The sequence below is a fragment of the Symphodus melops genome, assembly GCF_947650265.1.
Source record: "Symphodus melops genome assembly, chromosome: 12".
NCBI classification, from domain to species: Eukaryota; Metazoa; Chordata; class Actinopteri; order Labriformes; family Labridae; genus Symphodus; species Symphodus melops.
The window spans coordinates 22361912-22377146 of NC_136702.1; the positions used below are offsets into that span (position 1 = coordinate 22361912).

The 15235-nt window shown below is 42.4% G+C and overlaps 1 protein-coding gene across 5 annotated transcripts in view; it reads right to left on the reverse strand.

Moving 5' to 3' along the window:
* Positions 1-15235, reverse strand: part of tns1b (tensin 1b) — a 167945-nt gene that overhangs the window by 111843 nt on the left and 40867 nt on the right. For all 5 annotated transcript variants that reach the window (XM_079357019.1, XM_079357015.1, XM_079357018.1 and 2 more), the window contains exon 2: positions 7993-8107. In XM_079357019.1, the coding sequence (XP_079213145.1) occupies positions 7993-8107 (115 nt within the window). The remainder of the gene's footprint in view (positions 1-7992; positions 8108-15235) is intronic.

Sequence of the window (15235 nt, forward strand, 5' to 3'; positions counted from 1 at the left end):
AGGCCTAAACAACATATTTCTGACACACGTCACTTGGAATCATCTCAGAGATGTGAAATTCAAACACACTCTGCTGTTTGCTTAATAAGCATAAAGCCATGTGCCTTGTCCGTCAGGATGATGTCCAGCACTGTTCTCTGCACGTGAGTCCCCATGAAGTAAACAACACAGCAGGGCCACATGGGAAGGAGCAGGACTTCCATATTGGGTGTGAAAGTGCCGAGCCCAGAGTTCTCCAGTTAGGCTTTACCTTGTTAGGAAGTCAGAGCTTTAGAGAATAAACAGAGCAGAAATGTTCTGATGGAGGAGGAGGAGGAGGAGGAGGGGCAGCGGAGTGATGAGGAGGAGAGAGAAGCAGATGCCAGAAAGAAGAGAGAATGTTTCGGAAAGGATGAACAAGAGAGGAGGGGGCGCAAAACATCAATCATTAAGAAAAGCAGGGAGGGCAGTCAGCGATGGGAGTCGCTCATAATGAGGAGAGTGGAGGACCAGTCGCCATCTGACTCCAGGTCTGTGGTATGCTGTGCTACATCAGAGGGAGCGGAGGGGAAAAACTGATGGAGGGGTGTGTGTGTGTGTGTGTGTGTGTGTGTGTGTGTGAGGCTGGGTGATTTCCTTCCCCTGGTCCCCTGAAAGGAGCGTGTTGTCCCACAGGGTTGGGCTGGACCTCCTCACAGCACTGAACACAATCAGAGGGCAGGGCGGGACAGTTTCCTCTTCCTCCCTCTTCACTCTCACTCTTTTTATCACTCTCTCTCTCTCTCTCTCTCTCTCTCTCTCTCTCTTTGTCTTATGCACTTTGAGACATGTGCGCTCTGTCACGTGTTCATACAGTGTTCTTACACGTCAATACATCACTCCTGTGTGCAGACACTCTGATCAACATCTCTGTTTTCTTTTGTTTTCCTACTCTGAGGAGAAGGGAAAGCTTTAAAGCAGAGGCTCTCTGTGATGCCGCGGACACGGTCGGTTCAAACTACGACAAGCACAGCCAAAATAACAGACGTGCTTGGGTTGACATTTATTACATTCTTACATTAAAGACAGTTTAAATAGTTTGGATCTTGAGAACTAATTTGTTCCCAGACGAGTCATTTCAATCAATGCAGCTGCTCTCTCTATTCTCACAATCTGCCCATGAGATTGACTCCTCAGTAAGGCTCGTCAATTAAAGTTATTTTGTGCTGCGATTCTTTTAAACAACAAAGAATAAATTGGATTTTGTATTTAAGTCAGCAATTTCTGACAGACATGTCGTCTATAAAGGAGAACCTCACCGGTTTCTTTTGAAGTTTTAGTTAAAGAGAAAGGTTGATGGAGCCTTGGAGAACGTCACACTCACAAATTTATTTCAGGACTTTCCGGCTTGATTTAAACAGGAAGTACTGTGTTATGTTGCCATGGAGATAGTGAGTTTACTCCGAGCTTTGTGTTTTTTTTGTCACAGTATTTCCTTCCATTTTAGTGACTTCCGTTTTCTCTCTATATGTTCAGTAACCATGGTGATCATCTGGTGGTGTTTCGATCATTGAAAAACAATTACATGGGCTGATCGTATACATCCAGTATTTACAAGACGGATTATATCAGGTCAGACATCTTCCTCCCTCTACAACACACTAACGTATATCAGTAAATAAAATCAATTAAAATGAACTCAAGGAATCTTTGCATGTGTTGTTTTAGGAAATCAGTAAAGTATCAAAAAGGTGATAATGTGTTATTGAAGCATATCGATAGTTTATGGATGAAAGAACAGCTTCTACTGTGGAAATCTAGCCTGAGTTCACTTCTGGTGCATGCTGTCCTATCACAGTTTGTACACTGATGGACCAAACATCTGGAAAATCAGTTTCATGTTTCACGAGCCTGCACACAACCTCTTACAGTACGGCCTGTTTCTGTCCCATTTATGATTGTAATTATTGACAATCTGTCCACACCATCCATCATCGGACTCATAAAGGGGTGTCATCATTCAGTCCACTCATCCTTCCCAGTCAGTGTTGGTTTCTGTGGCTAAAGCTCCACCTTCATCCAGCGGCTCAGTCTTTCCAAACACTGGAGATTCCCAAAGACTGAGCGGGACGTCAGAATAAACCCTGACGGAGAGTTCCCATAGACTCAGTCGGTGTGCTCTGTGTCATGTGATTGCTTCAACCTGACAAAACACAGCTTCTGTTTGTTTACTTTTCCGTCTATTTGTGAGTGTGTGAGTGTGGGTAAAGCAGCTGTTTCCTGTGTTTCTACTGCAGCAACAAAACAAAACAAAAAAACACAACAACAAACTAACGTGAATATATAAAGAGTTATGGACATGTTCATGTTAGAGGCTGTGTTGAAATACTGAGCATGTACAGAAAGTGTCAACAGCAGATGTTATACAGCAGTTGGCTGAAGGTGAGACATTTTAAGAAGAGGACTCTGCTGCCACCTGGTGGCTGTAACAAACTGCAGGTAGAAGATGTGAGGTGGGTGTATTAAAGTTGATAAACTACTTTGGATAACAAATTAGGAGACTCTAAGTTTCTATTCCTCGCCTTGTTTTTCATAGTCTGTCATAGTTTATTGCCAAGAATCTGTCTGGGTGTTTTTGGTACGAAAAAAAACAAAGAACATGAAAGTAGTATAAAAGTAGAAAGTAGCAAACAAACAAAACAGCATAATGCAGAATATGTGCAAAAGGACAAATGACAGAAGTGTAACAGGATGTTTAGTGCAAAAATATATCTTTTGTTTGAAAATGAAATATTGTGCCAGTATAAACCTTGAGTGTTGGCTTGTGCACACAAGTATTATGGAATGAGCAGGAAGACAGGGATGCGCATGATTGGTTTATCAGATTGGTACCTCGTGGCAGACAATACAGGCTTGCAACTGGACAGATGACAGATTTCACTTTTTTCAAAACACATGACTTATTTCATTTCAGTCAGGACCTAAAGACAATTTATACCCCGTCTGTTATGTTTAACAGTGCAAGATATGAGGTTGGACGCTGATGAATTCACCAATTTCACAATCAGATACCTTTGTTAACTATACAGTTTAATCATGCAACATGATCCTCATGCAACGCCGAGGGCAACTTAAATCAGAAACCAGAAAGCTCCAACTGATGCAAACTCTGCTATCATGTCTTACCTCTAGAACAATACAGGTCATGTGTCCCAGAGAGTTTCTCCTGTGTAAATATATCAACCAATGAATATATAGAAAAATAATAAACAAACAAAGCAGCTGCAAGTACTTCTAAGACAAACAGAGGTCTTTGCCCGGAACTCAGTCGATGCATTGAGTCCAACTTTTACCCCCTTGGTCTTACTGTGGAAGAATTCAGCTGCAGTGTTTTAAGTATCCAACAGGTGGCGCCCTTACTCTATTACATGTGGACCTGCCAATGTAAGGACAGTGACATATTTGTTTCAAGTGTTAGATCGAGTCCCAATTCAGTCACCGGATGGTTCTGCTGAGAAGTTGACAGAGTGATAAAATTGGACTCTGCTGACTTGCAGGCAGATAGACGAGGGTGTAAAAAGATCACGTGCATGAAGAAACAGCTGAATCCAAAAATGTTTAAACACTAAAAATATGTCGTCCATTCACTGTGACAGAGCACAGGGAGCCTCTGAGTGCGTGGAAAGTCAGGGTCCGGTTGTTTTATTAGATTAAGATAACGATATAAGAGAGGTGTGTGTGTGTATGTTTGACATGAAACTGGCTGCAGATGTTAGTAGTACCTGCTGCATGACAGGCAGCACAAACATTTTTCTCCGTCGTAACACAACATTTTCCATACTTGGTAATGCCTTTCCAACATCCCAGATTGATATTAAAGCTCTACATGCAGCCAGTCCTGCCTTTGTGTTTGTGTTTTAATCCTGGTAGAGATTGGTGCATTCCAGCTGTATGAGCTCAGCCGTCAGGAACAGAGCTGTGATAACCTTCACACACACACACACACACACGCACACACACCTGCTATTGTTGTGTTCCCCTGCAAGTCTTTGAATATCAGCGACAGTAAGAGACAGCAGAGTGGTCACCTCCAAACCAATGACAAAATCAGTCCCTACAAACAAAGAGATAGACACCCTCAAACAGAGACTTGTGTGTTTAGTAGATTTATTTAAAGTAAGAAGATGTTTTTTTGTCTCAGAGTTTAAATGTATTTGTAAGATGCCTTTCGAAAAGCTTAATTCAGCATCTTGTTCCCTCAGTTTCAGCTATTAAATCATGACAACAATAAGAAATATGATATCTTAAGTCTGATATTGAATCATTTTTGTTTTACTTTCCCTTTTAAGGGCATAACAGTCTCTCTTGACCTGCACACATTAACCTGAACAGCTCCACAATGAAGGGATAGAAAAGCCAGTTCCTGCCCTCAGGGCCCGCTCTCCAAAATACCCTTCCACAGAGAGACTTCTTTTTTACTGGAAAACTGCAGTCCTGACCTGCGTCAACATGCTATTGTCAAAGTAAGAAACACCTTGTATCCTGGCAACCGCTAAAGAGACAGGAAGTTCAAGTTGTGTCATTACGAGACCATGTGACGGGAGAATGTTAGTAAACAAGAGCAGCAGCGAGGAGGGAGAGAGAGAGACGCCTGTGTGAGAGGAGAGAAACTGTGTGTGTGAGCGAGCGAGAGAGAGAGGGAGAGAGAGAGAGGGAGAGAGAGAGAGAGAGACTGTGTGAACAAGAGAGAGAGAGAGAGAGAGACTGTGTGAACAAGAGAGAGAGAGAGAGAGACTGTGTGAGCGAGAGAGAAAAAGAGAGAGAGAGAGAGAGAGAGAGAGACTGTGAGGCTTCATTCAAAAAGAAACTCTTTCAGAGGATTCAATCTGAGGTCTGACATCTTTTTTGGGCGCTTCACGTAAATAAAAAACTACAGCTATAAATAATAGTCTCTGCAATCAGTCCCCCTTTGACCCTGGCTATCCCTTCAGACAGTTACTTCCAGTTTCACCAAAGACGCTCAATAAATCAACCACAACATACACAGAGAAAAGGAGAGTGAGTCATGTGCTCGCCCTTTTGAAATAGGTCTCAATCACACGTACACACAATTTGTTCCTAGACATGACCAAACCCAGACATGAATAAGGAGAGGGGATAAACCAGAGGTAAATCAAAACAGAAAAGATTTACTTGCAGCCTTGTCATAAGGCTTTACTTCTCAAATAAATCAGCTCTTTAAAAAGAAGCTCCCAGGTGTGTCATTAAATCAAACTATTCCACCCTACACACAACTGAACATATTTTGTCTGGAGCAAAGTGATGGAAAAAACATGTCCAACATCTTGAAATGTGATATGGTAGCCTGAATCAGTTACTCACTCCTTTGGTAATGAAGTGATTATTGTCTTTTTAAATCAAGTACTTAAATCGGCCATCGCCTTGGTTACATTTGAGCAGGCAGGTTCAAACTGTGTGATCTGTGTCGCTTCAACTATGAGGCTAAAGAATCAACGATCACACAGGATGTGAGTCTTCAGTAAAACACAGTCTGCAGCATGCAACACAAAGATGCCAAGGACAAATTTTAATGACGTACTCATCGCACTGCACAACAACAACATCTGGAATCACAAGATCACAGAGCGAACAGCAGGTTAAATGCAGGTTATGAAACGTGCACATTTTATTAGCCTTTATGTGAGCTGACGATCAACAAGGCAACAGCAACAGGTTGGACATGTTAACCAATCATTTTTAAGCTCAGTGACATGCAGCTGCATGACGGCTGGATGAAGTGAACTCAAGAAGTCAAATGCTCATCTCATTGAAGGAGCAGAACAGAACAAGTTAAAAACTGAAGGGTCTGGGGCCGCTGGTGGCGCAGTGGCAGCGCGCGCGTCCCCATGTACCGAGGCTGTAGTCCTCAAGCGGGCGGCCCCGGGTTCACGTCCGGCCTGGGACTCCTCTCCCGCATGTCTCTCCCCACTCCCTCTCTCTCTCTCTCTCCCTGATATCTGCCTCTTTCCACTTTCCTCCCTCTATAATAAAGGCAAAAAATGCCAAAAATAAATCAAAAAAAAAAAAAGACTGAAGGGTCTAAAACAAATAAGTGTGGAAGAGGATCGGTCGTCTTCATTTACGGATCAGCAAGATAAAATCTGGACGTTGACATCAAAGACGAGTACTTGACTTAAGTTTATACGGATAATACTGTGTGTGAAGGGCTGCCACTTGTATCGAGAGGAGAACACCCATTCAGATGTGGGGATGGTTTTCACATCAGAACTGTAATGACCCGTTAAAATTCTGAACATTTCCTGTCAATGAGCTCAGCAGACTGACAAGTAGTGATTTAGTAAAGCGACACCAGACAATGCAGCATCATCTCGACCTTGCTTATGCCTAAAAAATAAAGGAAGTCGACAAAAACCCATGCGGTCCTGAGCTGCAGTGTGTTTAAATATTAGTGTTGGAGTCACTAGACCACACTAACCTAGACCAACAAGCATTTAATGTTCTGGTTTGCACTTTAAAATTCTTTTTTTGCTTTTTTAAGACAAACTGAGAACTCCATTGGGGAGCTGCAATAACAGAGGGGGCAGTCCTGCAGAGAAGTAACCCTTGAAGAAATATGTATAGTACATGTTAAACTCTGGGAGGGTCAGATGGAACCATACTCCACAAAATCTAATAAAGATCTTAATAATATTGTTGTGATTGACATTTGACGAGTCGGCTAGTAGATGTGTCAAATTAAACATTAGCATTGTCTGTGTCACAAAAGCTAAATGTCATTCTGTGAAACATCCCTTCGGATTAAAAGAGATACCCATGTGGAGATCAGACTCTTGTTTTCCACGCCGTGCCCTTCAGACGGCGTCCCCTCGTGTGTCAGATTGGGGCGCTGCAAGCGGCATATTCCCCCCCGGTGAGCCAAACCAAACAGCCAGACATTTCCACATTGTTTCATTTGAGTTTATCTGCCTGAAAGCAGACATTTCCAGCACAACACAAAGCTGTGAGCAAACCAAGGTCATGTGTTGTTGCATTTTGTAATAAAAAACCTGCAAGAGCAGATGGAGACAACAGTCAGGCCTATTGTTGAATCTCAGTTACTTTCCTGTAATTGTTTGTTGTTTCACGACGTACTTAGATCTGACTAAACTAGCAGCGAGCACAAAAACGTTTCTAAATGTACGACCAACATGAAGTCATGTTAGCTTAAATACAACATTTATGAAACGAGCAATGACATATTTATACAGCACAACCCAAGAAAGTAACAAAGTCCATCCACCCTGCTCATCACTAAGCATCATCTGTCGAACACGACGCCTCCACAGTAAACACCATTAAGGAAATCGAGAAGCCGTTCACCCTTAGCCCCTCCGGAGCTTCCTAAGCCCTCCTCTGTCACTTTACTGACACAGAGTTGACCTCAGGTAACCTCAGATGACCTCTCACTTAGACCACTGATGGATGTCGTAACAGATATTTCCTTCATTGTTTAAGCAGGTCAGAACAGTTAGTGCAGAGCTTCAGCCTATCAAACAGCTCCGCTTAGTGAGAGTCTGCTGAATGCAAACGATGGGGATCTTAATAGTTGAATTAAGGTGATGTTTATTCTTGAAGCAAACAGACATGAGCCCGACATGTAGTATTTAATTATTTTTTAAAAAGACAAATTTAATTATTTCTTTTTACCACATAAAAGAAAGCCCAACTACTGGTGGTCATTCTAAATTTAAAAATTGAATCGAATATTAATGTATTTATTTAAAAAAGACTGAATCATGCGTCCAGAATTGTTTTGGTATCTTAAATAGATTCTGAATCAAATTTTGACGCCGAGAATCTAAATCCAATCGTGAGACACCCAAAGATTCCCAGCCCTAAACGTGTGCGCTCTTTTGAACCTATCAGTGATGTCACCGTGTCCCAGAGTGCACCTGTACATCTCTGCAGCTCCAGCTCACAAAAACAGGGTCCACATGAAGTCAAAGGATCAGAGTTTAAGGACAGGGAACTGACCTCTGCAGATGAGTCCGTCCTGGATGATGGTCTGTTTGCAGACGCTGCAGTGCTTTGCCTTCTTGAAAGTCTTCACCCGGAACGTGTGGGAATGAAGAGCCTCCAACTCCTCAGGCTGCACACAAACAACAACCAAAGAGATGAAACGTTTAAAATGTGGTAAACTGTAAATAGAGAGAACATGCACTGCAGTCTTAAAAAGAAAAACAAGTAAATCAATTCCTTGAGGGGGTTTGAGGGGATTTCTTAGGCTGAACAATAAAAGGGAACACATCATGGTCTGTTTTCATTCTCTCTCTCAGCCTTTTCCTCCCTCTCAACTTTTGTCCTGTTGTCTCATTTTCTCCTTACAGGTGTGTTATGCAACTGTGGACAAACTCTGGCACTGCTCCCCTCACCAGTCAAACACCCCCTCCCATGTCTGTCTGCAGCCCGCTGTGTTCCCTTATCCTGTATACCATCTTACACCCCCCGCTGTCTCTTTTCCTGTCTACTTTGTAAACTTGCCATTCAGCAGTGTTGGAGGGCACACACAAAAGTCAAGCATGGACCGTTTCCTGCAGTGTCTTTTGGAGAACCCTGCATCGTATTTCCATTTGCCCCCTAATGACAGACCACAGGGAAGTGTGACATCACTTCTGTGCTTTGTTTGTTCAGCTGGTTCACGTTTTTTCACTTTGAGGGACAGCCGTATGAGAGCAGTGTTCCAACGAATCCAGACAACCTCATCAAATGTTTTTATGTTTATGTTATTATGCCATCGAAGGACTGAGCAACAACAGCTTTACATTGCAACAGTTACAGGAAATACATGTAACCATCAATAAACCAGTTGATATTAAAAGATAAAGATTAGAAATTGAAATGGCCACTTTGGATCAACTTTGACCCTTAAAAGAATATACAGTACAATCTTTGCATATTAACACTGAACACACTTCAGTGCCCTAAAAGAATCAAAGAGGAGTGATGTGCTCTGAAGGCAGGAAGTGCCAGTTAAGCGTGGCGTCCTTTCAGGAGGCTTCCACTAAGCGTGTGTGCACACTGGACGGGGCTGAGAGTGACCATGTGGCTGGCATATTGTGGGACTTTGCACAGGAATTTTTATCTTTGGGGGGTGGGGGCATATAATCTCAAAGCATGGTGAAGAATATACAGCAGCTTCCTCTCTGAAAGATTTCCCAGACTACTAACCACAGTAACCTTATAACCACTAATAAACTCTTTGTTTTGTCTTCCCAGCAGTCTGAGGAGGCGACGTGTTGGAAAAAGGGCTAAAGTGGTGCAATCCCAGCTCACATTTAAAACCTAAATGATAAACCAGACTGAGTGTATGTCAGACTCTCATCACTGCTCAATAGACGGACCGTCCTCTCTCCTGTTATTAGCAGAAGGAACTGACTTAGCAGAAGGACGGGAAAGCCCCTCGTCTGTTTCCCATGATGCCTCACTTACAGGTAGGGCGGGATGCCTTTGTTCTGAGGTGTTCTTACAGGTCCAGATGTACGAGAAGCTGTGTCATTACACCGTGCATTTTACTCTGCATATCATTACAGTGTGTTTCTAAAAGACTAGAAGTCATCACAAAGCTGGAGAAACAGATGCAGTGTGTTCTCTGAGAAGGAGAAGCTATTGTTAGCACGGTTGGAAAAAAACAGATATTTAACAGAAAGCCTGCATTACAGGTGAGTCATGGACGTTCAAAGGAACTGCTCTTTAACATGCTGGTAGTTTGAAACCACAAACACTGTGGAGTTACAGGGTGAGAAATCCTTCATTCTTCAGAATATTATCAACTACAACAACTAGCTCAGATAGATATCCCTGCAGGACTACGTTAAAATTAACCCTTAAACAAGCTGATTGTGAAAATATATGTTTTTTTAGAAAGTTATATTGATACCAAAAAGTATTCAAGTGAAAAACAGCCGAGGATTATGGGAGTGAAAGTTCTGCAGGTGTTTGGTCATGAACGCAAGCACGGATATTTGATTGACAGCTGCAGAGACTTGATACAACACAATAACTGGCCACTCAGCATGGCACAAAATATAAACATAAAAAAGCTTTTGTGTTATCTCATATACACAAATAGAAAGATTATTTTCAATGCAACATTATGGGATCAAATGGCATGTTAATTAAAATGGCTGTTTGCACTTCTGGCTGCAGCTGTTGTGGATCGGCGATGTCTTCAAAATAATAACCCGATGATATCATGAGAGTTAATGAACAACAGTCCATTGGATGCACCAGCTGGCTATTTATTAACTTTGTGTCACAAAAATACAGAAATGTTTTTCTCTTGTTTAGTCAGATGAAATGATGGACCGTGAGAAAAACATGTTTTATAAATCTCTAAAACAAACTTGTGATGCTGTTGTTTTTGTAATGTATACTAATTCTTTAAATTGGTCACAACTCAACATTCATTGTGATGTTCAGGAACTCAAACAGACCTACACTAACCGTGGTTCAGTGTTTGTATTTCAGAGCCACATGGCAACAGCAGGACAGCCGTCCCTTCATTCCATCTCCTGGCTACGCCTTTCCACGACATAACATGATTAGCTTAATCTCATTAGGCCGAGATAATGACCATGGCTGTGCAGGACGCGCTATGTTGGCAAGGGGGCTTTTTTTATAAAGAGGGGGCTGGAGGGCTCTGCCTGGCATCCATGCAGTGTTTACCAAGGCGCCGCCTTGCCAGAGCTCGGGCTGGCATCTGCTGGTTTGGAAATCTGGATATGTAGTCAAGAGGATTGTGCAGGGGTGATAAGTCGGTTTAAAGGGACTCTGGTGTTGTGTAGTATTTGCAGATGACTGTGTGTCAATCCATCAGTCTGAAGTTGTGCTTTTTTATGGAGAGAAACTTCAAATATTCCGTTGATCTGACACCAGGCTTTTTGGAAACTGATAGCTCTGGAAAAAGGCAGCACACAAGCTGTGTTTTGACCAGAAAACAATCGTGTCACTTCACTTTCGGACTGTTCAGGATTCAGCTGTCAACATGAAAGGAGTCACAACTGTCAGCAGGAAGAATATAAGTCGGCCGCAGGCAGGTGTTCAGGGAACTCCCTCGATAATCACTTCTGTCAGAGTGTCTATTCTCTAACCACATCACCCAAAACAGTCATTAAGTCCTCAGAAATGGAAGCTTGGGTCTGCAATGATGTAATCTATAGAGGATGGATTTACCCCATGCATTTAGGAAAGGACGTGAACAGCATGCTTCTGTTGTATTACTTTTGTCTCAACATTCAAAAATTGGGCGCATAAATATAAAATGAAAAAGGGACTGCTAGTCAAGAGGAAACGTGCTTTGAGGATCTTTTTGTGTCAGTGTGAACTTAAAACGAAAATATACAAGAAATACGAGCAGAATAGAAATGACTGGATTGTATGTTTCTTTGTACTTTACTGTATAATGATTTATGCATGGATAACATTTTCCAAATTCCTCAACAAATTAGCTCTGCAGCGTGGGGTGTAGTACTTTTTAATCTGTTGCCATGGCAACGTGAAATGTTTTCCACTGTAGATCAACTTTAGAGTCTTCCAAAAGCTCTCTGTACCTGCAACTCATTCACTTTATGTTTGTCCCCCCAAATAATTCTAGTGCATTAAATTAATTAAAGTAAGTTTAGATGATCTTGTTACCTGTTTGAAGGCAAAAAAAAGATAACATTAAACTCACAGCACATACTGTGATTCATTTCATTTATTTCATATTTTCTGCAGGGGGGGGAAACAAATCCCATCCAAGCAGCCTCACACTCCACAAGCAGAGCAGATTCTGTGATGTTCAACTCTTCATCTCAGCCTCTCTCTTCAGCAGTTTAAAAAGTCTGTACAACAAAAGGCATCCCCTTCAACAATATATCAAGCCAGCAGAGTAAATTATTCTGGGATTAAATTTAACTTAAGCTCTCCCCTTGTGCCTCTTACACTCACACATATACACTACTGTGTTAAACAGGCAGAATGTCTCAATCCAGGAATCTATTCAGACGCCTCTTTGACCGTTCATGAGTCTTCTCACACTCTCACAGCTTCAACTCTTTCACACACCAGGCTTATCCTGCAGGACGGATACTTGGGGGGGTATTCCACTTGTCCTATTGGTCACTCTCTTATTTCCAGGTTTAGAGTGGGCGAAACAAGGTTTGAGGGTGTTCTGTGCATGTGGATACTCAAAGTGAAATTCCTTCTACTTAAAGAGGTTAATTCCCGATATAACTCAAGTGGTTTGAAATCCAACACATCCTTCTTTTCAAAAGTCGAACAAAGGGCAGATCTCCTTAGCAGCCTGTCTGTTTGCGTCCTTTTGCCCTCACTAGAATGCAGACTTCACTCATTTAACCTCAACATACTACGTAAACATGGTGCACAGCAATATAGCGAGATGCTCCCTTTTGTGAGAACTTAATTGTTTCCCATCATTAGCAATGCACCCGGCACTCGGACTCTGTTTGTTGTTTGGGGGGTTGGTTTGGGTGTATGGGAGACGTTGGGGGAGATATGGGTGACAGGGAGATGTATGGGGGTGGGGAGCACACATTTAAAGAGTTAAATGCAGCCCCATCAGTATATTCAGAGACGTTGAATTTTGTTTCTACGTGCAACAGGACCGTACAAATGGAGCCGGTCCTTCACATTCGCATCACATGCCCGGGCTCTCAAATGGGCCACAAAGGAAGGAAATGGTTTCAGACAGGCAACCAGGACCCCCAAAGCCAGGGTCAGGGTGTACACATACCCCCCTCAGCTCAGCCACCGCAGCTCCTGGGAACAGACCCCCGTTCCCTTAGAGACCCCGCATAATCTCCTGCCTCACACTCATTAGCACACATGGGCAAAACAGGAACTCTGCTGCTTAAAAATGTGCAAACACACACACACACACACACACACACACACACACACACACACTGCAGATGAACACACTCATACATCAACACACATCAACGCCCAAGTATCTTTTACATAATCTGAACCCCGTCAACACTTTTTCACGTGTGAAAAGGCTTTAAAGATTCTCTTTAAAGTAACATCCAGTAAACACGGCACCGATCGTTATAGTTTAATAAATCTTGTATGTAATGATGTGCACAGAGTGCCGTGTGTTTCCGTTGAGCCACTTGCTGCAGTTTCTCCCAATTACTCTGGACATTTTTGCCCTGTCATCTTTAATTTCACTGGAATTTAAGGAACTCTCAGGGGAAGTAAATAATTATACGATTAAGCTGAAGCCCTGACCTCTAGACTTTTTTTTTTTTACAGTGATGTTTTCAACAAACAGTCTAGATGTCCCCAGCAACACTTCTCACAACTGAACGCTACACTGATTGATTTGTTGAAGCCAAGCAGAACATGAACTAAACACAGCACAGAAATATGAACACCTAGCAGTGAATCTCTCCGCAAACTTCCTCCACTCTCAGAGAGTCATTAGCATTGCTGTGCAGTCAAGCCTCTGGCCACTTGATGAATCGAAGCCCAATGTTAATTATACATGTTTTGTCTCGGCTTCTTTATAAAGTAAACAGTTGGCTCATTAGCCGCTTAGCCCTGCATCATTTTCCCTAGCTGCTTGCTAACTTGATCTATCTGCCATGTAGTGCTAAACAGGTAGCACGTATTTAAACATTTATGCCCTAAACTGCTGCATGCCACATCTACACCTGGTCCAAGTGAGTCGAGAAGAGGGTCGATGCACATTTCATTTGATCCATTGCAGCTTTAAAGAAACGACTCTTCCGATCTGAGTTATGTTCGGTGTGGTATCGACCTTTGGCCAAAAGAAGCCATTATTGTGTGTGTTGTTAATCAAAACTAAATCATTACAGTTGCATTCTTCATTCTGTTTCACTGTTTCTTCATTAAAGTGTGAGCTGTGGCTGCACGTGTTTCTGAAGCGTCATTGTCCTCTCACTGGTCCCCTGGGATGTAGAATAAACACACGATGTCAGGGCTTCATCAGTTGAGACTTAATCAGCATTGTGTTGACTTCTATGTTAATAGACAGGTGTCACATGCAGTGCTTGTAGTGGATCCCTCGGGATCAATAAAGCATCTATCTGTCGTGAGGTTAGTGTGCACACCCCATGGGCAGAGGCTGTAGTTCTCTCAGCGGCAGACTGATTCAAACCAGACCTGTGGATCCTTTCCCGCATGTCATTCCTCACTCTCTCCCTCATTTATGAAACTATCCACTGACCTGTCTCTAAATAAAAGGCATAAACACTAAGAAAAAGGATGAGTGTCATCAAAAAACATTACTTACTGTAAATGTCATATTAGCTTGTTTTTACCTGCACATGCAAAATTGACTTTCCACTGTCAACAGCATCGAGCAGCGCTCTTTCCAAAACGTATATATCTAATAATCCATGGCTAATATGTCGTGTGCAGGTCGGGGGAGTCTGGTGCCAAAGAGAATACAATGACATATCAAGGAGGCTCCCAGGGTTTATTTAAGGTGCACAGGAAGAGTTGAGTTGGTGCCAACGTTAAGTCAGACAGGAGAAAAGCCAGACGAGCAGACAGGAAAAGAAAGATGAACTACTGGCACAGACGCAGACGACAGCATCATATCCCACTGAGAAAGAGAAATATAGACATTCTTCAAAGTCACAAGCTGCAGACCTGTCTCTGTGTTTTTGGTGTTATGGTCAGAAAAGAACACATAAAGGATTCAGTGATAATCACTGGTGTAATCCAAGTCATTTTTTAAGTCTCGTATCGGTACAAATTTCAGATAGCGGCGTTTATCTCTTGATTTATGTGTTTTAGAACCAACTGTTAACATCTTCAGCATGCGTTCGGTGATGTTGTAGTAATGGAGATAAATCGTTCCAGACTGCGCACTGTGACAGACATTCCTGCTGAAGAAGGTAACCATGAGGCTGTTTTTCTCCTCAACTCCAGAACTCCAAACTATTACCTCAGCTGCTTCAGAGCGTGACTCATGCCAACAATTACGTAGACACACACACAAACTAATTTGACCTCTGATACACTGGCATTCACTTTCAGCACCTCATGCATTACCTCATCAGCACATGTAACCATGTTTGCATATGGTCTGTAGACTTAAGTCTCTGTTTGGAAACAGTATCTCTGACCAGGGGGGGGAAGGATGGAAAATGTCATCTATGAAGGGGGGCCATTTTTACTGGTCACCTGTAAGGACACATTTCATCCAATAAAGACGCTTCACATTGGACATAAGTTTGGATGC